The sequence below is a fragment of the Alligator mississippiensis genome, chromosome 16 (assembly GCF_030867095.1).
Source record: "Alligator mississippiensis isolate rAllMis1 chromosome 16, rAllMis1, whole genome shotgun sequence".
Taxonomy (NCBI): Eukaryota; Metazoa; Chordata; order Crocodylia; family Alligatoridae; genus Alligator; species Alligator mississippiensis.
The window spans coordinates 1,124,642-1,148,080 of record NC_081839.1 but is presented as its reverse complement, the minus strand read 5'-3'; the positions used below and the strand labels follow the sequence as shown (position 1 = coordinate 1,148,080).

General features: G+C 58.5%; 2 protein-coding genes across 3 annotated transcripts in view; both read right to left on the bottom strand.

Annotated features, from left to right (window-relative positions):
- The window catches only part of KLHL26 (kelch like family member 26), a 28,757-nt gene extending 21,981 nt beyond the window's left edge, over positions 1-6,776 (bottom strand). For both annotated transcript variants that reach the window (XM_059719804.1, XM_059719805.1), the window contains exon 1: positions 6,595-6,776. In XM_059719804.1, the coding sequence (XP_059575787.1) occupies positions 6,595-6,641 (47 nt within the window). In that variant the 5' untranslated portion in view covers positions 6,642-6,776. The remainder of the gene's footprint in view (positions 1-6,594) is intronic.
- A 9,790-nt stretch (positions 6,777-16,566) lies between these two features.
- TMEM59L (transmembrane protein 59 like) lies at positions 16,567-23,439 on the bottom strand. The gene is made up of 8 exons (XM_059719961.1): positions 23,280-23,439; positions 22,281-22,386; positions 21,818-21,912; positions 20,515-20,661; positions 19,748-19,856; positions 19,436-19,547; positions 19,154-19,271; positions 16,567-18,887 (listed from the first exon to the last, which is right to left on the bottom strand). Exons 1-8 carry the CDS (start codon positions 23,400-23,402, stop codon positions 18,726-18,728), a joined length of 972 nt encoding a protein of 323 aa, XP_059575944.1. The 5' UTR covers positions 23,403-23,439; the 3' UTR covers positions 16,567-18,725.

Below are 23,439 nucleotides of genomic sequence, written 5' to 3'. Positions count from 1 at the left end.
ACAGACAGATGCCCCATCATCCTGAAGCAGCAGCCCCGGGAGGTGGTTTTACAATGCCTCTCCTACATAACTTTTTGCACTGAGCAAAGCACTACTCCAGGGTAACTGTGGATACACTGCACAGTGTATTTTTACTGAGGTTTTTGCCTGGGGTAACTCTACATCAAGTCTAATAATTTACTCCAGGGTAGGGCTTTACGCTGATGTAAACAAGGAAACTTAAAAAAGAAAAAAAAGCTGGCAACCTTACCAGTTTAACACTGCTCCTCAGAAAACCACTGAAGAAGTCCGATTCTGTACTACTGGCAAACAGCTGCATGGGCCCTTGCCATTGTAATGCCAGACCTAAATACCATAAAGTCAAATCCTCTTAACAGCACTCCTGAAGATAGCTCATATCCCTCATTACTTAGGCCCCCCGTGCATACCCTCAGGGGCAGGGGTACTCTTCATAAGCTCCCCAACATTTTACAGCTTCTTGGCCAAGACACGAACTGGGTTCTATGCTCAACACGTGAAATCCCATCAACTCTGCACTAATGATTCAGGGCAGCATAAGGCTTACGTAAGCCCTGGCCTAATGGCTTTCTTCATTTTTTTATTCTCCTTCTATGAAAGTTCAGTAATTTTAGCTCATACAAATCAAAAATAGAAAGAGATCTCTCAGGCCCTCCAGCCTACTGCCCTGCCAATGCCCACTTGTTCCTAACAATGCATTAAACGCAAAGCATTACTTATAGAGGAGAACATGAGCCTTTACAGCACTACTGAAGTTTGCTTTTAGACTAAATAATCTAAAACCTCGGGCTCAAAAGCCTTTGGAAGCTGGAAAGCAAAAAAAAATGATAATTTTTACAGCAACTCAATTAAAGCGTAAACATTTATATCAGTGTATACTTCATGTCTACCAGATGTGGCAGCTAAATGTGTTGTAATATTTCCTCATAGCAAATATATATGATACAACACTATGCAAAATTGAATTTTTTAATAGTTCCTAGGGAAAAAAAATAATTAACCAGACTTTGCAGTAAAGGTATATTAGGTTACAGCACTATAAAAACACAGTCCAAACTTCCCGACTCAGGCCATAGTTTTCCACTCATACTGGTTTCCTCATCCCTCCCATCCATTTGCTCTCTCTTCCCCCAATTTCTGTCCCCCTTAGAAGGAGAGAGAAAAAAAAATCCGGCTTCTTCCTCTTGATGTGAAACAAGACACATGCAGGTTTTAGACCGGAGAGAAGTGCAAGTCCTCCCACATCCATTCATCCTGTTCTTGGCAGGTGGAGCTTCTGCCAGCAGAGACACCAGAGTGGATTATTGTATTATGGGACTGAGTTTAAAAAATGTTTACACAGCAAATGTTATCTTGCTTCCTTTCACAGATTCTACTGAAAGTGAGTGAGCACAGCCCTTCCTGGTGTCTTGCTTAGAGATCCCTATAATCAATTCCCGCTCATCTCCTCGGAGTCCTAGATCTTGGCATGGCCCTTCCTCTTCAGTGCTGCAAGAGTTCACACCCCCCTCCCCTAAAACATGTGCACATCAGAGTCCTCCTCCTCGGAGGGGACACCAGCTGAGCTCCATTGCCTCTTCTGTACGCACCTTTTCTTGCACTGGAACGTCTTTCTTTAGGATCACTAATACACATCATATTCCAAATACAGTAATTTATATATCCTGACACTCCCCTTCCACCAGACACAGAGAACTCCAGGTAACAAGCAGCTATTTTGCTTTTCATGAAATCCTAAATGCATGAAAAACAAGAGAGTTAATCTTAAAGTGCAAGATCTAAGGGAGGGGAAAGCTATTCAGTGTTTGCTGCAGCCTTTTACAGAATAAAATAAAAGGTAACTGAGGGGCCCTGAACAGAAGCCCCACATCCTTGTGTTGTACTGGTATTTTTACTATGCAAAACCCAAGCAAATTCAAGGTTATAACAATTGCTCCAGCCGTGCTGCCTAGCTGCCCAAGAATTGTAACACAGACTATGCAAAATTGTATGCCTTACTCCGTGACTAAACAGGCTAAATGGCAGACAAATGAATGTTCTTGTTTGCAAGAGACTAGTTTCATTTTTAAGCAATTAGCATTAACAGTGTGGTAGCAGTTCCTCAGCCAGAAATTCTGTCTGTGCTGTTTGGACAATATACCACAGAAAGGCCACTTATATGTGTAATTGCAACAAGACTGTTTTCATCTAACATAGAGAATAAACACTGAATAGGTGCAACAGGCCAGTGTAAAGGTCTATAGAAACAGGTCATACAGACCCGCTGGCTGCCCGGGGGTGCCCTATAGGATGCCTATCACCCCAACAGGAAATTTCTGAACCCTCGAACAGGCTCATCTCCAAGTAGGACACTGAAGGCCAATCACAAATCCGGCATAGCCTGGCCTGCAAGAGACCTTCATTTCAAACCAAACAACATGCAACAAGGCTGTAGTACGTTCCCCACAGATGAGAAAACTACCTGCTGAACAACCATTCTGGATGGTTGCTTATGTCTCCATGAGTCCTCCAGATGCTATGCAGATAATAACAGGGGTATAGGTTGTAGCTGTGTTAGGCTAAGGACACACACAGACAAGGATCTTTGGGTGAATCTGATATCTTTTATTAGACCAACTAAATAGCTGGAAAAAGTGCAGATAATAACCAACTTTCCCAATGCCTGCTTGCAACAGGTTAATATTACTGTCCCTGTTCTACAAGGACTGGAGCCAAGAGAAGCAAAATGGCATGTCCAAGGCTAGAACAGCAAGTCAGTAGTAAGGCTCAGGCTAGAATCCAGAGAGGCCTCTTCTCCAACACCATGAGATTTGTGTCCATAGGTATGCAAAGAGGTATTTGGCTAGCTTTAGAGGAAGCATTATCCTCAAGGGAAGGGATGACAGCACTGCTAGCATGCAAAGGAACACTGGGTTCTCGACATCCGGTAGCTCCAAGGAAAAAAACATTCAGCATTCCCCACCACATCTTGGTCAACACTGCTTTTGGGACAGGTCAGAATAAATGACTAGATGGCACCTTAAACACAGCATAACCGGAAGCACAGCAGAACCTGAAAGTCCTCCCTACAAACTCCCGACACCAAAACTGTAACGCACAGTCTTTGTCAACATCTAAACAAGTGTTTTATTTTGTCATCTTTATGGAAACATTTACATTTTGTGGGATCCCTTCTTGTCCAGCTTACCGCCTCACCAACACTAGGGCTTTAATAAATAAATAAAAACAAAAACAAAAAAACCCCGTACACACAAATAATCCAACCACCTTCTGAACATAAAAGAATAAGCATTTAGGCCCCATCTTCACCAGGAAACGTAACTGTGTTTAATTTTAACAAGCAATTGTGAACAGATGCATGAACCAAGACAAGAACGGGCTGCATTCATCCACGTGTCAGCGAGCTACCACTAAATCTTCAGGGATGTGGGGAAAGAGGCTGAATGCAACCTCTCTGGACCTGAAGTGACAAGTCCATCAGGGCCATCCTTTGGGGCCCCAAATCTACTCTTAAGATCTGTATTTAAATGCCATTACCCTTCCAAACGCGGGAAAACCAAAACTCTCTACAAAGCTGAGGCGTGTTAATTAAAAACGATTAAATAAAGTTCCACCGTCAGTTCAGTCTCGCACGCACACCTCGCAAATGTTATTTATGTACCGATAGGGGGAAGAGAGAGAGAGTGCTCCAGGATTCTCAGTCCACCCACCGCCACAAATACCCTGTATTACAGCCAACTCTTTCTACGGAGGGAGGCCTGGATAAAAACTCTCCGAATACCATCAGCATTGCTCTTGGCATCAGCCAAAGGAAGCTGCTAGACAGTAACAGAAGTTTGTTGGGGTTGTTTTCTACGGGGTTTATTTTTAAAATACAAATATAGGGCAGAGCATGGAGTTCCATCTCGCCTTCATTCCCTAGCTCCTCATTAAGAGATTCTGCTTGCTTCCGTTTGTTTCAGCTAGTCATACAGTCCCCATTGCCACAGCGGCTCAGCATCTCACAGCGTTGCATGTAGTACCTTTCCAGGGGCACATAAGTTACAAAAGGCCCATTATTTCCAGGGGGATGCCTGGCAGGGACAAGCAACTTGTCACTGCGAGTGGAGGGTGGCACTGACATCACAATCAGCCTCACCTGAATTTGCCCTGTGTCACATGGGACACACCACCCCAACTCCCTCATCTGTAAACATGGGATTGCAGCATGGTTCCTCTGTCCTGCAGGCATAGATGTCATGGAATAGCCGGTTAGTTTGCCACTGGAAAAAGAGCCTGCAATGTGAAGCGCAGCAGGTATTTTGCTAGGCCAGCTCCGGACAAGAAAGTACAGCGGGTAAAACAGGAGTGCAGCTTCTCACAAGCCCCAATTTAGACAAAACTCATCCCAACAAAAATGCCCTTCTGCTGGTTTAGAGGAACTAGCACTAGCTGCACGGGACTGTTTTTGCTGGGAGAAGCTGCCTCCATGGGGTCAGGACAGCGACAGAGGAAAGGCAATGCCAGCAATCCTCTTCTAGAAGAGACTAGAGTGAGACTCGTTTCATTTACCCTGTAGAGACCAGTCCTGGAGCAGAGGTTGTGCTGGCCAACCCTCGGATGCATCAACTGGTGCACCTGCACCCCCCTTTATTCCTGATCCATCCAAAGTTGGTCCTCTGGTCCACTGACTCAGTGGCTCATTAGAACTTGCTTGTTGTTTCCTTCTAACCTCTTCGTTCCACGAGTGTTAATGACCCTTTTTCCTTTTAAATGGTTTTTAATAGTTCCACTGCTCTCCTTGCTTCTGCAATGCTGCTGTGTTAGCTGCTCCTAGCCATATTGTCCCCATTGCACAGCCCTACTGACTGTTGGGTTGTTTTTTGTTTTTAACTCTAGCTAAAAACTTTAACTCAGGTGTGGAAATATTAACTCAGGTGTGGCAACCACTTTCCACGAAGCATTGAAGGCACTGTCTAGATGCTCGAGGAGGCTTGACTCTGTTTTAATGATTCTGGAAAAGATGCATTTTCACCTAGAATGACTCTAAGACGAATGAAACAACATCTCTGGCAACAAACAAATCTGGCACCAGGAAACTCTTCTTCACCCAGCATGTCAGTACAGCACAGTGTTAGAGATGATATCTTTTATTAGACCAACTAGATTTTTGCAAAAAAATGGCTTTAATTGCAAAACTCTTGTTGGTCTAATAAAAGATATCACCTCTATCACAAGTCCTGATTGATTTTTCCTCTAGACCAGTACAGCTACAATGTGGATGCCTGGCATTAAAGCGTGGTGGCCATCAGATGCGGCGCAAGCAGGCAGGGCAGCCAGTCACGAAGGGACTGGACACATCCTTGGAGGAAAGAGGCATCGGTCTCTAGAGAGCACAGGAGCGAGAGGCACGGCCTCTGAATCAACACTTCCTGGACCTTAAACGTGAGAGAGGGACAAGGGAAAAACCCTGCTCAGACCCCGTTCGCTCTCCCTTCCAGCGTCCGCTCTCTGCCGCCGTGTGACCTTTCGATCTGCCGTTCTGGAACGGGAACCAAAGCTCACTAAGTAGAGCTACAAGCCCCCTCGGTGACGGGGGCTGCTAAGGGCACATCGCCGATTGCTCGGGACGGCTCCAAGACAAAGCAGGGATGGGAGTGAAGGTCTTGGGCTCATAACAAGTGCGCCCAGGGGGACGCCGAGAAGAGCACTCTGGACAGCGCCGCTGAGCCAGCGGATGCTGCCCAGTGAAACCGCCCAGACACGAGTGGACGAGGGACAGGAAAGCCGCCCGGTCGGACGGGCTGGGACGCGCCGTGCCACAGCCTATTCGTTGCCTTCAAGGATGGTGGGCAGGCTTGCCAACCCTCCAGGAGTTAGATCCCGATCTCCAGGAGACTGCCGAGAGGCCCCCGCGGGGGATAAACGATAGCACGTTCATTAAAACGAATGTGAAACAATGAGTCTGATCTCTACAGTAGTCCAGCGGGTTTTTTAAACGCAACGGTCACGCGTGTTGCCTTCCTGACGCAGCGTCTACATCCACACCCGATACACGCAGGCGCGCGGGCATCACGGCGTCGTGCGACACGCGAACGGGCAGCAAACAGGCGGTGGCGCGGCACGGCTGCTTTGCCGCCCCTCGTCCGCTCACGTCCGGGCCCGTCCGCGGGGCAGCATCCGCTGGCTCCTGGGGCTGGGTCCGAGGCACCGTGCAGAGCGCTCGCGCGTCCCGGGCCCGCCGGCGTCGCGGCAGAGGCGATCGCAAAAGACGTTTGCAATGAAAAAGTTTTATTTGCAAAAAAATATATATCTTGTCGACTGAATAAAAGTGATCGCGAGGAGAAGGAGAAGAAGGAGAGCTTCACTGGTGTCACGCGCGCGGCGGGGTGGACAGGTCCCCGCGCAGGTGACACCTCGGCCGGCAGCGCCCCGTGTCCCCTCCAGCGAGGGGAGGCGGCGACGGGAGGGCACCGGGGAGGGAAGGGGGGGAGGGCAGCCCGCCGTGCCGCGCTTCCCACGGGTGGCAGCAGGCCCCAGCCCCCCGCGCAGGCCCGGCCCGGCCCGGGCCGACCCCCCGCGCCCCGCGCGCCTCACCTGCTGGGCCGCTCCGCGGAGAACTCGGCGCCGCCGGACTCCGCCATCTTCCCGGCGCGGCCCCGGCACCGCCCCCTCCGCGCGGCGCGGCGCGGCCCGGCCCGGCCCGGTCTCGCCTCGCCTCGCCTCCCTTCGCCTCACCTCACCCCGCCCGGCCGGCGGCGGCGGCGGCGGCGTCCTACGGGGGCCCGGCGGGGACACGCGCGCGGCGCGGGGGGCGGGGCCACAGAGGCGGGGGCGGGGCTTCCGCCAAGGTGCTGGGGGCGGGTCGCGAGAGGCACGTGGGCAGCGCGGTGTTGCGTGTGGCGGGCACGCTGGCATCGTGTGGCGGGCACGTCGGCGTTGTGTCACGGGCACGCAGGCATTGTGCGTCGCAGGCATGTCAGCATTGTTACGACCACATCGGCGTTGCGTGTCAGGGACACGCTGGCGTAGTGTCACCAGCACATTGGCGTCATGTCACAGACACACCGGCGTAATGTGTCACGAGCATGTCAGTGTTGTGTGTCATGACCACATTGGCATTGCATGTTATGGGCACATCGGCGTTGTGTCACAGGCACGCTGGTGTTGTGCGTTCAAGGCACGTCAGCATTGTCACGACCACATCGGCGTTGTGTCACAGGCACGCTGGTGTTGTGCGTTCAAGGCACGTCAGCATTGTCACGACCACATCGGCGTTGTGTCACAGGCACTCTGGTGTTGTGCGTCGCAGGCACATCAGCAATGTCACGACCACATCAGCGTTGTGTCACAGGCACGCTGGTGTTGTGCGTCGCAGGCACATCAGCAATGTCACAACCACATCAGCGTTGTGTCACAGGCACTCTGGTGTTGTGCGTTCAAGGCACGTCAGCATTGTCACGACCACATCGGCATTGTGTCACAGGCACGCTGGCGTTGTGCATCGCGAGCACGCTGGCGGACCAGAAACCTCCCAGACTAGGTCCCGAGGTGGCGGCCCTGTTCAGACCCGGAAGCCAGACGGGGATCAGGGGAAGCGCAGCCACCCCGTCTTTCCGACACCAGATTTGTTTAGTTTTTATTCACTTTGGTCAAATCCCCGATCCGAGGAAAGCCTCCAGAGTGACACGGGTGACGTCCTCGGTCTCGCAGGCCCGTCACACAGCCGGGACGGTCTGTGCAGGGTTTTTCCCCGTTCCTCTCTCACTTGCAGCCTCCAGCCTCGAGGGGCCGGGAGGGGCCGACTGGGGGGTTGTGCCCCACGCTCCCATGCTCCATAGTCCCCTTTCCGTCCAAGCGTGAGCAGGGAGCCGGTTGCACACCCCAGGAGTGCTGGATCCTAGGGCCCTGCTCTAGTTGCTCGCTCGCCCGCGCGCCGGCCGAGCACTGAACCGTCATCGAGTCGAGTGTGGGCAAGTGACCGGAGCGGGGCTCTAGGATTGTGTAACCGGCTCCCTGCTCGTGCTTGGAGGGAGAGGGGCATCGGGAGCCGCTGAGAGTGGCACGGCCGCTGAATCGGACCTCCCTGGACCTTGCGTGCTGGGTTTCTGATGGGCCCAGACCAACCCCTCACTCCTGCTCGAAGACTGGCTTCATTTTTGTAACTCACGCTTTTTGGCTGAGAGCTGTTTCCTGTAGTTTTAACTTTGCAGTATAATAGAGACACCCACACACGCACACGCACTCCTCATTAAAATGTTTACAAGAAAGGCTTTTGCTTTATTTTTCTTTTTATTTCTCAGCCTAAGCAATGCAAAGCAATAAAACTTTCCTGGCTGCTTAGCCTAGCCAGCCTGCCCTCTAGTTGCAGTTTGTTTTCTGGCAGGGGCTGCGCAGGCATCGTACCGGAGAGGCAGATCAGTGGATTGGAGCTATGAACATTACACCTCTGCTTCCCCTGCAGGAAAAGCCAGACTGTGCCGCATGCTATAAATGCCTTTCACGTGTTCCCCAGACCCCAGTTAAAGCAAGCCCCACAAGGTCTGTCAAAGCATGCAAAACACATTTCTACACCACCGGGAGGAAGATGTATTCCATAACTCCTCTGGTGACCAGGCACGCTGCCTCCTGTCATGCGGAGCAGGAAACCAAAGGGAGATAGGTCTAGTGATTTCACACAGCTGGCAGCACTGTCCCTACCGATGGAGCCAGGCGCCCTCCAGCTACGTTTATTATTCTACTTTATGTGCCGTTTTATATTTATTGTATTTTGCTCATTGCTTGTTGAATGTGCTTAGCCCTTTACGGGGCACGCTCCCTTCCCCAGGGAGCTCGCACTCATTAGGCTGATTTCCAATGCACCTTTATGGCTCCTGTTACTGGACTAACTAAGCACCTCAAAAGTCTTCAATGGTCATAACATCACAAGCCCCTCACAAGCAGAGCAGGGCAGTGCTATTGTCCCCGTTGTCCAGACAGGGGACGGAGGCACATAGAGGCTAAGTGACTTCCCCAGGGTCACACAAGGAATCTGTGGCAAATCAGGGGAACAAACCCGAGGCTAACACCAGAACCCACTGGCCCATCCTTGCCCATAGAGTGCCCCAAATACACTTGACACAGTGCAGACATACAACAAAGGCTTATCATCCTCTGGATGGGTTACTGTGCACCCACAGGAAAGGAAGCAAACAACTGGAAGGCAAGGAAGCTGGAGGAGGAAATGCAGGAGCTACTGCACGAATACATTTTGAACGAAAACTAAGATCCTCACGTGACTCCAAGAGCTGGAGCTTTAAAACATACCGCAGATCCTGAGTGCTGAGTGATTTAATCCTGAGCTGGCAGCTCTGCATGTTTTGAACACCACCCTCATGTCTCTTAGCGATTGACACACAGCAATCCTTCAAAACGCGCGGTGTGAGCACAAACCAACAAACCGCAGAACTTGCACATTTGGGTGGAGGAGATGAGGAGCAGGCCCTAGGGAGCTACGTTGTTCCAGGCACAAGAAACCCTCTCCACCCCTTGACTTGGGGTTGCTCTAGGGGGATCTGGGAATGAGCGGCCTCCCTCTACTGCATCGCAGCACCGTTTGCAGGTTTCCCAAGTGAGCCAGACCCCAAACCAGCTTGCAGACTCGTTATCCAGTGACTTTCCCTCAACTCCAGCTGATTAAACGCACCAGCTGCCCGGTTCGTAATGCAGCCTGATCTCTCTAGCTCGAAGGGCAGCGCTCAGCTCCCCTAGCTAGTGTCATGCCAGCTTCCGAGGACCCCCCTTCCCGCAGCCCTGTGTCAGCAGCCAAGGTGCAAGGTGTACGGATCATCACTCTGGCTGACAATAGCCCAACCCTCCTATGTAACTGTGCATCTGCATCGTCCCCTTCTGTATGTGTCTCTGGGTGGCTTTGTTCACTCTTGATTTCTCATAAACTGTCCTTCCCTAATCCCCCTTTAATCCTGGCCAGCGCATGTGTGTACATGGGGGAGGAGGGCGCAAGCGGGTGTGGGGGATGTGCTTGTGCCTCGGTGAGCGTGCGAGGGAAGGGGTGGGCTATTGTGCACCGTGACCCGATTCCCAGACGCACACATAGAGTCACGTCAGGCTTTGGGCCCGACCCGACCTCCATCTGATTGTTCTCCTGCTGCTGGGCCTTAGCTCTTCCAGAAGCAGTGTTTGTCCCCTGCCAAGAAACAGGTTAAGGTGACACATTTCCTTCCCCACAACGTACGTGGGAGCCTCCATTAACACTCACCTTTCTACCGCGGAGCAGAGGTGCCGATTTCCATTGCAAACACCGCCGTGAGTCAGAGTGCTCATTAGCATGGCTACTGGGGAGGGTAAGCCAGGGGGTGCAGGGGCAGGTGCCACCTCTCCCCATGCAGGGTTTTCAGACCCACCCCCCGAAAGCCAGGGGAGAAGAGGTAGTGCACAAGGTTTTGCTCTCACACTAGTGGGATGGAGTTAAACAAAAGACAGTCATCGCAACGACCACACTGGGATTGCAGAGGGACAGAGCAGGTGCCTCTCCTTTCCCATCCTAGGGAGAGGACAACCTGGCTGTCCAGCCTGGCATAGCTTACCGAGGCAGTCTCCCTAGCCCGGCTGGGCAGCTGGGCCAGCTCACTGGAAAAGGCCTCTGCTGCTCCAGCCACCTCTGATCTGACGTGTGCACGCATGTGGGTGCGGACACTGCACGCTGCCAGGGGCTTTGCTGTGCCCAGCAAATGCAAGAGAGGCCCTAGCCCCAAAGCAAGGATTTCCTCCGTGGGGCTCAGCTCCTTCAACACCCGCTCAGGCCGGCAAGCGCAGGGGGCACTCAGCAGCTCGTGGGATCGATCTATAGGGCCATGTGGGGAAGCCTCCTATATCAGGGTGGGTGAACGCCATTGAGACAGAGCCCTGCTCCAACCAAACTGCCGCAGGGACTGAGCTCAAGTACGCGAGCCGGCCCCTGGCAATGGAGGGGATTGCTCAAGTGCCTCAAGCAGAGCAGGTGCCTCAGCGCTTTGCTGGATCGGCGCCGCAGGGAATAGCACGCCCCCCTCCCTGCAGCCAAACCACAGTCATGCACACGGACTTTCGCTGCCCGGCTTCCCTTCACTTCGTGTCTGGCACAGGACCACGGGACAGCCAAACACAGAGGAAATAAAGACAAAGGGAAGCAAAGCCCCTTGCGGTCCAAGTGTAATGATGTCTGCATTCCAGAACATAATGAAGACCAGGGAATGGAAAATGCCTGTCACTCGGCGGGAGGTGGGATGCACACACAAGCCTCCCGCACCGGCTGCAGAGAGGGTGCATCGCCTCTCCCCGGCATTGCCACCAGGCAGCAGCTGCACCACACGCAGCCAGCGGCACCTCACTGAACTCTGACATTTGAATACGGAAAACCATTTGGCTTCATTAAGGTTCCCGGTCCCTCGTGCCCCTCTGGAATGTGCTCGGTAGAGACAGACCCAAGCCCATTATCGCCAGGAGGAGATTGGTTTTCAGTTGTTTTTGTTTGTGTTGAGTCACCGCAGCTCCGCTCCTTGGACAAGTCCTCGTGGCAGGGGCTGGGAGAGGGAGCGTGCTTCGCTTCTAGCTCTCAGCCCAGCGAGCTCCCCGCGCCCGCAGGCCCGATGCGCGGAGCGGCTCCCCGGCACGGCAGGTTATGGGGCCAGGAGCTTTCGTGCTATAAACCAGCGAGGGGTGGAAGAGCAGCAAGACATGACGACTCCGGGCAGGGCGCAGAGCCCCATTTAGCTATTATGCAAAGGAGAATCTGGGTTTGTAAGAGGCCGAGGAGGCAGAGGGACCATGTTAATAGGCCCGTGGGGGCTGGCTGGCGCTCACCTGGAAGCAGAAACCTGGAAAGGTCCTGTGTCACCTGCGGATCGTGCCCCCATCGCAGCTGATGGAGGCCGTTGAACGACTGGCACTGGCAGGCTCTTACAAGGCTGCTGCGGCTGGTTTCTGGGTGCTTGCGGTCCTCTGCCGTTGCCTCCAGAGGCAGCAGGATCTGGTCCGGTGCCGCTTAAAGAGGCAAATGGAAAAGTAAGGGCAGAGTTCACTTCGGGGTTCCTCAGAGCAGGGCCGGGGTTCTCTCCTCCAGCAAACAGGCGATGGGGAGATCAAACCTGATGGCAGCCTCGTGGCACAGGACAGTCAGCTGCCGAGCCGGTTTGGTCTCCTGCCTCCGTCTCTGCCAGCCTAACCCCCACCCACCCTTCTCCTTCTCCTTCGCAGTCCTCCAGATGCTCAAGACATCACACCAGGCTTTGCACCGACAAGGTACAGCAGGTTGGCTGGGTCGTGATAAGGAAATTGCCGAATTACTGCCACATGCCAACAGAAACCAGGCAGGGACGGGAGCAAGAGGCAGCTGAGGTGGAGCTCATGAATGGCCGCCCTTTTCCAATTCAGCAAGGAGCCTGACCCCCCGTTTTACGCTCCCCCTGGCAGTGTCTTCAGCAGCGACAAGTCGGCTGACTGCGCTGCACGCTAACCCGCTTCACTTCCCCCATGAGAGACCCCCTTTCTCACCTGCCCAGCCTCAGAAACCCCCGGGCGCGCTGTCCACGGGCACCCACCTCCTGAGCGGCCGGCGGGAGGCTGTGGAGGTCCCTGCTGAAACACGGCAGCTCTTTCCTTTTCCTCTGCAAGGGGATTTGTACGGTGCAGAGAAAGGCGGCTGCTGGCCAGTCCGACAGCCAGACACACGCACGGGGCAGGGACCGGTTGGGAATTGCCTCATCCTGCCCGGGGCCTCTCTCCGCCGGTGCTGGGTGCCGCTAGGGGTTTGTGATGGGAACAAGCTGGGCATAAAGAGCAGAGGGAGTCGCTGAGCTCCTGGCCGCTGGAGACGCCTCTACTCAGGCCACCGGGAGCTGGTGACACTTAGGAGCCCTGAGCTGCAGGCCCGCAGTGCCCCGGCCTGGGCGGCCGACCACTGAGGCACCGAACACAGGCAGGTTTTGGGAACAGGAGGTCCCGGGAGCTGGCGTGTCCTGGAGCCGTGGCACGGGGCCAGCCTGCACCAGCTGAGACTCTTCAGGGGGCAATGCTGGGAGGTGGGAACAGCAGCAGGGGAGCGGCATCTCCACCGCAGAGCAACAGATGGGGGAAACAGACCCCGGCCGGAAGACATGCATCCCGCTGACCCCCACCTCCAGCCGCCGAGCCACCAGCAACAGGGCCGGAGCTGGCGGGGCAGCAGTGGGCCGGGTAGGCACTGCCACGCACATCTGTTCTTCCGAACAGGAATGAAGCTCCTGGCCCCCAGCTGAGAGGTATCAGATGGAGGAGAGAGACTGCGAGGCATGGCCCGGATGGGGCTGGGGTGGCGTAGGGGCAGGGGGGCTGCTTCTCCAGCTCATCCTTTGCAAGGCTGGTGTTTTCTGCTCCGCGGCGGCTAACAGACCCCACCTACTGGCCTGCAATCTCCTTCCAACCTGTGCCGGGATGCGCAGAGGCGGTTGAGGTTGTGTGGGCGGCGATGAGCGCAGATGCTGCTTTCTGCTGGAGGAGATCACTTACAAGGGGGAAAAGCCCACCGTGTCATCAGCTGTCATTCGGGGCTGCGAGGGAGGTGACTCCGTCGCAGATTGATTTGCTGACTTCTCTTCTCTTCTCTTCGCAGACGGGGCCACACACCGAGAGCTTTGCCTCCCCTGCGAAAACTGGACCGGGGGGGTGGGGTGGGGAGGGAGAAAAAGGGGCCGAAAGAAATGTACTGGCTGCCCGCTGGGGGAGCGGAACGGGCCCATTTCATGCATCGCCTCCCGCTTAGAGCCGGGTTCCCCTCACCTGTTCTCAGAGGCTGCCTCCTGCCCCCCAAGCCGGCAGGGAGGAATTGGACTCGAACCCAAAGGACCGGGGCTTGGTCTCCGTGCCAAGCAAGCCACGCACGGGATCCCCGCTGCAGCCCGGGACGTGGCACGTTGCAGGCCAGAGCTCACCAGGATGCTAACGCAGCCCCTGTGCTGGGTAAATCCTCCGTCTTACAAGCCTTTGGGGCTTGACCAGGCCTGGCACGGTTCCCAGGCCTTGCAGAGGCCCTGCAGGCACAGCCTGCTCTGGGCGCTGGATCCAGCCTCACGCTGCACAGGACCGTGGGCCGGGCGGCAGGAATGAGACCTGCTCCCCAGATGGCCGCAGCGGGGACTCAGCAGCTCAGCGCTCTGGATCGGAGCCGAGGAGCTTCCCCCAGCCCAGTCTCCCAGAGCGGGCCCTTTGCACCGGGGTCCGATATACCAGTGCAGAGACGGGGACGGGCAGAGATGACCCATCGGGGGCAAGCTTCTCTCCGGAGACCGTGCAGTGGGCACACCTGGGGCAGAGGAGCACAGGACAGAAGCATCCCTGCCTCTGGGAGCTGCTGAGCCCGCTGTCCTCTGGGCATCACCCCTTGCTCCGTGGCCCTGCGGGGCCTCCCACTGTCCCGGTGTTGCACACCCCAGGGCACCTGCGACCCTACTTTTCCAATGGGAATGTGTCAGCTTCGCTGCAGGAATCAGTTGCCATGGAAACATCGTTGTTGTACCACTAGCAGAGCCCGCGCTGCCTACCCAGACGTGGCTGCGCGGGGGGTGTGGGGTCAGGGCCGCGCCGAGCGGCTGCGATGCCAGCAGGGAGCCAGGCTGGAGACCCCGGGGAGCTCAGCAGAGGCAGCAGCAGGCTGGGTGGAAGGAGGGGAGGGACTGAAACATTACTGCGTAACCAAGCAACCCAAATACCACCACCCCAACGGTGGGGGGGAGTCAGCAGGGGCCACTCTGCCCTCGCAGCCAGTCCCCCAGGGTGGAGGTCTCTCCCCCGGGAGTCGGCGCCAATGCCGACGCCTGTTGCAAAAACAATTCCTTGTTTGGCAGATGCGAGCACAGATCGAACGGGCCCTGGAGCCTGGAGAGCGCCTGACAGGGTCCATGCTGGCCCAGCCAAGACGTGCTGGCACGAGGCAGCATGCGAGATGCGGTCCACCCCCCGTGCTCTGGGGCCAGGTCCCGGCGCGCTGGCTCGGACACGGCTGGCCCAAAGTGCCTCTTGGCTGTTGCTGGAGGGAGGCCATCAGGCTGCAGCCCCTGGCGCAGAGAAGCCCTTGCAAAGAAATGAGCCCAGGGCTTGGTCCAGCGTGTTCCTGTCACCAGCACCTCGTTCCCTCGGAAAGCAAACAAGAGCCCCAGCAAAGCATCCCACGCCCGGCTCCCCAGGGGCTGCCGGCAGAGGGGCCTGTGGAGGGGCAGGAACCCACAGGGAAGGACTTCAAGGCCCTTGCACACACAGTCTCCCTTATCTCCATGCACGGAGAATGCACGTGTGTGTGTGGGGGGGAGGTGGGGGTGGAAGGGACACATGCGTACGTGTGCAACACCTGCATCTGCCTGCAGCATAGGTGTGCACCCTTTATGGGCTGAGAGGGTGCAAGTGTGTAACACTTGCATGTGCGTAAAGGAGTTCACAGGCGGAGTGTGTGTGTGTGTGTGTGTGTGTGTGTGTGTGTGTGTGTGTGTACACCCCTACACCCCCCCGCCCCTTCCCGCTGCTGCCGGCTCCCTGCGTGCTGCCTCCCACAACAGCTGGGGCGGCCCGGAGGAGCCTTCGGACACTTGCTGCCGCTCGCCTCCGGCCCGGCCGACGTGAGCTCCAGCCCTTCACACAGATTTCCAGTCCAGCCTTGCTTGGCTGACTTGGAACCGGTCCGTCATGTCGCCATAACAACCCCCAAATCACACAGACACAGCATGCATTCCACTCCCGAAACCCGCCGCGTGGCACCCACCCCGGCCCGGGGCGTTTGCTCGGCAGGGGAATGTTTTCCATCTCTCCCCAGGAATGCGGTGTCTCCTTTTAAGCGAAGCCGGTGGCAAGTCTCCTTTGTTCCACGCAGCAGGCTGCTGCCCTGCTGCATGGCTGTTGCCTGGTCCCCGGGGCCTCATCTCCAGGGAGGGGATGGTCTTGGAAGAAGGCGGTGGTGTCCTGAGCTGACCTGGCAAGAGTCTCCCTCTCTCCTCAAGCTGGCGGGAGCTGCTCGGGGCTGGCAATGCTCGTCCAGGCAGGCAACCCGCAGTGTTAGCAGGTGAGAGAGCGAGGTCCGGAGGGAAGCGAAGCGAGGCAGAGAAAGCAGTGTGGAAGTGCAGGACGGCAGGGCAGGAAGGCCCGGAGCTGCCCCTGTCTGGGGAGAGGGGTCAGAGCCAAGAGCCTGCCCCACGTCCACCCCCTGCAAACTCCTGCTTGCCAGCGGGGTGGCAGCCCCCGGCCTGAGGGAGATGGGCATCTGTCCTGTACAGCCCCCATCACGCGGGGGAAGGAACGGCTCCGCTGGACGCCAGGCCCTGCGCGAGAGCCAGAGGCACGTCCGGCCGGCGACAGGGATGCCCCAGCTTTCTCCCAGCCACCCAGTTCTGCAGCTCCAGAGGGCCCGGGCATCTCGGTGGGGGCTGGCCACTACGCCTGTGCCGAGACCTGAACCCTCTTCCCCCGACGGCCACGTAGCATCGACAAAGCCACACGCGCTACTGGGTCTTTTACAAACCTTTATTCCACTCCTCCCAGCCGGACCCGCGCTCCTCTCGCAGCTTCCCCTCCCACCCCCCACCCCCAGGCTTCTTCTTATTTTAAATAAAAACAACAAACCATCTCTCTCCAACACTTCTAGACAGACATGGATACACAGATGGATCTGCAGTTGCCCCACGACTCTCCGCCCCCCGCCCCCCGCATTCAACCCAGCTCCCCTCGGAGCCACAGCCAAGACGGGCTTTCCACTATGGGAACATTAATGGCTCGCACGCGCCTGCCAGCACAACACCACAGACTCCACCAGCTTTGCACCGAGCTGCGCTGATGAAAAGCAGCAATGAGAAACCATGGGATGCACCCCAGAAAACACACAACCCCCCTCCCATCCCACCCCACCAGGTTTGCCACCCCCCCATGGCACAGCCCCGGCCCGCACACACAGATATGTTGCACATGGTAGAAGTGATAAGGAGCACTACGGAAATCAAGGGGGGAAAGGGACAGTAGTCTCTGTGCAGTGATGCACTCTACAGAAACCAGTGAGATGGTGTCAGCAAAGGGAAGGCTTGATCTCTATATAGACATACATCTTTAAAAACACAGGCGAGGGAGGGAAAGGTAATAAGTTAATCTGTACAGACAGCGTTCGGCAGGCGAGGAGACGGCTGGCATGCCTGCTGTCCAGCTGTCCGTCCTTTGCAGAGGGCGTGCTCTAGGGCAGCATGGACGGAGCATGCTACAGGGACTTAGACCCACATGCCAGAGCAGGCAAAGCCGTGAGAGAGGGACGTGGGACGTCGGGGATAGGCGGTGGCCCCGCGGCACCGCCGAGGGAGTCAGCGCACAGCCTAGAGCTGTCGGAGCCACAGGAAGCGGCGCGGTTGGCACGCTTGTCCCAGGGCCCTGGACACAGGAGCAAGAGTGGCCCCCCGGGCCCACCCTGCCACTGGAGTCTGCTCGGGCTGGCGCTCAGGACCTGGGACTGGGTTCAGGGCAGCTGGGAAAGCAGGGCAGGGCCTCCCAGCTGGCCTGCCTCCAGCACCATTGTGCCCATCAGAGCAGCCCGGGCAGCGTGACCCACGTCAGGACAACAGGGGGTTCCCCTGCAGCTCGTGACGGGGTCTCTGCCCTCCTGCTCCGGCAGCTGGAGGGAACCTCCTCCGGCTTGGCTCGGGGCTGCCAGCTCTCAGCCAGATCCCACAGCAGCAGCCTGGTGCTGCCAGCTGCTCTCCAAACGTGACCGACTTGGGCAGCTCCTGCCACAGCCCGGGGCCCTGCCCAGGAGCAGAGGGCAGCAAGGCAGGGCGTTGCGCTGTCTGCTGCATTGCAGCCCCCAGGCCCCATCTACGTTCTGGATTGACTGCAAGGAGGGAAGGAAGCCGCAGGAGTGCAAACCCCTGGCACCGGTTACACGGGTTGCTCTAATGCAGACCAGGCCGGAGAGGATGGGAGTGAGATGCTCCCCCCTGGCTCGGGGCCACCCCAAGTGCACAGCCGCACTCTTGGAGCTAGACCGAGCCCTGTGGGGCCTCATCTCCCTCAGATCTTGCAGGGCGAGGGGCAGAGAGAGGAAACCACAAGCTTGGGGAGGTGCCTGCCAGCTACCATGACCGGGGCCCCAGATGCACTCAGGACCTCCAGCTGGATCCCCTCTGAGGTGGCCAGAGTGGGGCTGCCGGACCTGCCGGGAGGGGAGCTCACCCGGGACCCTCCCCTGCGAGGCATGTGCCCCCGTCCCAGCAGGCAGGCTGCACCCCAGCCGGACACTCCTGCCCAACTGGCTCCAGATGAGCAAGGTGACAGGAGGCTATTCCTACCGTCCAGGTAGCTCGCGTGCCCTCCTCAGTCCCAGGCAGTCTAAAGCGGGGGCAAGATCCCCACCCCTCTGCACTCCCCAGTGCTCTCCCACCCCAGGGGGCTGGCGGTGGAACCAGGGAAGATGGGACTTGACTCAGGAGCACAGGCAGAAAGAGTCAGCACAGAGCTCTGCCCCACGTGATGCCTCTGCAGCCCCAGCCCCAGCCCCAGGGACCTTCTCCCCGGATAGCAAGGCCAGGCCCAGGGGGTGGGGGGGAGACCACACCTGTGATGCTGGTGGTGCACGGCCCTGCCTGGCTGCTCTGCGGAGGGACGGAGCAGGGAGGGAACAAACAGGAGGGGAGGGGAGGCTGCATCCAAGCATTCACAGGGGACGAGGCCTGGAGACAGTGGCAGCAGGGGCTCTACAGGACGGTTCTGTCCAGGTCCACCTTGACTGGCAGCGGCCCTGCCTCCTCGCTGTCATCCGCTGGGCAGATGGTGACCGCGATGACGGGGTGCAGGGAGAAGGGGGCCGGGGCAGCCAGGTCCTCCAGGTACTCCTTATCCCCGTTGATGCTCAGTGGCTGGAAGAGAAGAGAGGGGAGATGAGCCAGGCAGGAGGGCAGGGCTGTGGGGTAGAGGGGGGGGGTGTCCGGCAGCTGCTGTAGTTGGTGTCAAGCAGATGGGAGGGGGGAACTGGTGAGGGTCCTGAAAGGAGCAGAGGCCAAAGCAAAGCAGAGAAGAGGCCAAAGGATTTATTCCTGCCATGGCTTGAAATGCAGCTCTCCGCTTGCAGGGGGTGACCTGCGCCCTGGAGCTAGAGGAGTGGGGAGGGCTGCCAGCTCCGTACCTGGGTCTTGACGTGCTGGTCCGGGGCCGTCACCAGGCTGGCACAGCTCAGCCACAGCATCACCATGATGGAGAGGAAGAGGCAGGCAGCCAGGATCCAGCGAGGAAGGCCCGAGCGCCTGCAGCAGCCCAGTGCCCCCCGCCAAAGAGAGAGGACAAGTTTACACGGGTCACCAGGGCCAGGGCTGCCCAGGGGCCTGGGGGCAAGCACCCCGTCCCGGGGAGACCACGAGGCCCGCTCCCACCTGCCCGCACAGCGCTCCCCAAGCCAGGCGGCACCTACTTGGACATGCAGCCCAGGAAGTCGTGCTCGGGTTGCTGGGGCTCTGTGTGCTGGCTCTTGGCTTTACCCTTGGCTTCTCTCACAGGGGGTTTCTCCAGCTTCTCCCGAGGGTCTGGGGGAAGACATGCAAGTCCAAGGGATGCCGTGCCTAGTAGTTTGGGCACAGCCACCCCTGCTCTCCGAGAGACCAGAGCGCCAGACAAGGCTGAGATGCTGGCCTGGGGGAGGTTGAAGAAGCCCCATCCAGCAGCTCCCCACCCCGTCCCCATCCCACAGAGCAGCCAGGCGAGCCGGGCTCCGTCCCTTCTGCACCTGTGTGGGGCTGCAGGGTGTCAGGGCTGGCAACGGGCCAGGCCTTCTCCGTCAGGTCCAGCTTGGGCGCCTGCACCTCGGGCACCGGGAACTCAATCTCAGGCTGGGACTGAGGAACCGACGCGTGACCGGGAACAGAAAGGGAGAAAAAGCAGCTCAGGACCAGGCCCCGAAATCTCTTGTGGGAGCACAGCGCATGGGACCTGGGCACTGAGGGAGGGTCGCTGAGGTTGCACACGTGGGAATACCTGGAGGGACTCGCTGTCACTGGGTCTGGGCCACGCCTGGCACCAGGAGACCCCGGGCAGCACCGTCAGACCAACCGCAGCAGCCCCCGTGAATCTGGCAGGGACGTGGAGCCTGCCATGGAGGCCCAAAGCACTGGCTGACTGGCTGGTCAGTAGGTCAGGCTGTGTCCATCCATGGTCTTTCTCAGTGCCCATTGCCTGCACGCGGTGTCCAAGCACCAGACGGTGTTAAGGCTGGTTATGGAGTGGGGTCAGTCTCGGTCCAGTCTTAAGTGCACAGGGCTGAGAGAATCCAGCCGAGCTCCAGGCCACAGCTCTGTGGAGACCAGCATCCCACCTCCCTGCTGGACCAGCCCAGCTCTCACCGCCCTGCATCCCTTCCCCTCCTGGCCTTGGCCTCCTGCTCTGGAGGTAGGTGCCTGCACCTGGGCACTGGCTAGGGAGATGGGGTCCTCTGCAGCAACAGCTTCTGCCCTGACTTGTCTCCATGACCAGAGCCATGCAGGGAGCCCGCCTTACCTGGAACACCACCACTTTGCCATCGTCCGCCTGCAGGTAAAAGGTCCAGGTGGAGGAGATGAAGCTCTGGGCTGAGCTGACAATGTCGTTGCAGAAGGTGGAAACCAAGTTGAACATGGAGAAGGATGCAGGCTTCAGCTCCAGACTCTAGATCGGCAAGGAGGAGATGGCTAGCTGAGCACAAACCCCCCTCACCCCTTCCCACTGCCCGACTCGATGCAGCTCAGGGCTGAGGGTGCATGCACCAGTTCTGCAGTCTGATCCTCCACTGCACCCCTGCCCTCATTGAGGTTGGGAACAACAGGATGGTGAGGGCAAGGGCCTGGGATGCAGGAGACTTGAGGTCAGTGCCTTGCCCCTACCACCGATGCCCCATGGGGCCTGCTAACCTGGCTCTGCCTGTGCATGCATGCGGATGCCCGAGGGAAGGAGCTGGGTGGAGGGAGCATGCCGGGAATGCAGGCGCATGAACCGGCCTGCTCAGGCCCCAGCCCCATGGCAAACTTCTAGCCGCTAGCCCCACGCATTGAGCCTGCCCCTGCATGCAGCCAAGGACCCAGGCCTCCAGCTCCTACTGCTGGGCTCTGCCACCAGTTCTCTGTTTGACCCTGGGCAAGTCGCTTAACTTCCCTGTGCCTCATCCTGGTCAGGCTTGGCCTCTGAAAGGAGCAGAGGCCAAAGCAAAGCAGAGAAGGTCCCAAGCACCCTGCTAACAGGGTGGGGGAGGCTTCCCCCAGGGGCAGGTCTGGCCCAAGGTCTCACTCCACCCATCAGCACCAGGACAGGGAACACGGTACCGGTCTCCTTGATCCCCTGCCGCTGCCTGGGGACACCAGCACTGGCTGCAGGGAGAGAACCCCTGAGTCCTGCCTCCCGGCTCTGGCCACCCGACCACAGGGACAGGGAAAGAGCCAAGCATGGGTGCCTCGGCCTCCCAGGACTAATAGAGCACGGGGCTCTAATCCGATTAGGCGCTTTCTCTGATCAGGTTACAGGAAACGTGGACTTGTACCGCTCCCCTTTCCAGTACTGGACGTGGCTCGTGCGATCACGTCCCAGGCCATGCACCAGCAGCCGGACACTAAGGAGCGCTGCCAGGGCAGGCAGCACCTCTGCCCACAGGGTGCCGTGCGGCAACAGTGGAACAGGTCAAAGCCAGTGTGGGGGAAGCCAAGGCATGTGCTCCACTCCTGGAGCTCGATGGCCCCCACACTCCCTGCTGGGGGCTGGGCTGGGGATGATGAGGCTGGGCCCATTCCTGGGCCTTGGGGCACCTAGTGCCAGTGGAAGGGGAGCCTGTCACCTTGTCTCTCTTGCTCTCCATCTCAGGCAGCTGCTTCCTGCAGCCTGTCACGCAGCCGAATTGCTCCTCCACCTTGGCGTAGGCTTCCACACAAGCTGGAAGACAACGGGGGCAGGGAGCAGTCAGGGAGCACTGCCGCAGACGCCAGGCGAGATGCTGGGGGTGGGGGAGCAGCTGGAGCAAGCACCTTCCCACCCCCGGCCGAGGCTGGAGCCTGGCTTGTGCATCCGAACCCCGATGTGGCCATTTGGGGCTTGCTCCCCTGCTTGCACCCATGGAGCCCTGACTTCCAAGGGGCTTGCACCACGGGTGTGGGACAGTGCGGGGTCGGACTGGGGCGCCGTGCCAGCCCGGCAGGAAGCTGTGAGCGAGCGGGAGCCAGCGCAGCCTGACAGGAGTAAGTGGGGAAGCGACTTCTGGACAGTGTAACGGGGCGGGGGGAGGGGGTGGCGCGGCGCTGTACCTGATTCACACTCAGCTCTGGTTGCGTTCAGCTCCGCACTCGCATCCACAAAGTGACAGATGGAGAACAGCCGGCACCCGCGGTAACAGGCGTTGAGAACAGCGTCCTGCCGGGAGGAGAGGGGGAGTGAGGAGCTGGTGCTGCATGCCATGCGTTGGCTGCGCCCCAGCGCCCGGACCTTGCTCACCCGCACGGGGCTGGGAGTCATGCACGTGGGGGGGCCTCTCCTATGTGTGGGACCAAGACACTGTGCCCCCGTGGGTCGAGTACCAGACTCGGGGCCCAGTGCAATCCCTGTGTAGCTGCCTTTGCCAGGGGGCCTGCGTCTCCCCCCAGGATCAGATGCCACCACGGGGCCATCCCTGAGCCTGGCTGGTAACAACTCTCCCCTGGGCTCAGAGGCACCCACGCAGCCGTGGGGCAAGCTGCTCGGTAGCCCTACGCGGGCTGCTGATGAGCACGGCCCCATCCTGCAGCCATCCGGACAACCCGGCGCTGCCCCGATCGGGCTAGTCGGGGTCAGCACTGGACGCAGGAGCGAAGCCCCGTCCCTGGAGCCCAAAGGCGACATTTGGGAGCGGAGTGACGGGCAGCGGAGCATCTCGCCAGCCAGGGCTGGGCAGGGAGACAGGCCAGAGGGGAGCCAAGACACCGTGAATGCAGAACAAAGGGGAAGTCGGCAGAGCCGAGCCGGGCCGGGCCGGGGGGCTGGAAGCAGAGCCCCGCAACCACATCGGTGCCGTGGGCCGGCTGCCGGGGGCCAGCGCCCGCCCGGCCCGGCCCCGGGCACTGGTTCATCGACATGCGTTTGTCTGCGGGTCTGCGGCACGGCGTGCGGCGGCCGGGGCCCCTGCCTCGGCCTGCGGCTTCATAACCTGCGGAGGAACCGCGAGCATCCCGCGCCGCCGCCCCGAAACGCGCCCGCGCCCGCCGCAGGCCAGGGCTGCTCCGCGCAGCGGCCGGTCCCGAGCCCCGCACGCGCCCCGGCCCCGCACTCACCCCGCGCGCCGCCCGGCCGCAGCGGCCCCGGCAGGCGCGGGTGTCGCCCAGCGGCGGCCAGAGCGGGTCGGCGGCCGCCAGCGCCAGGCCGAGGGCGAGCAGCGCCGCGCAGCGCCCCGACATCCCGCACCGCTCCGCTCCGCTCCGCTCCGGGCCGCCG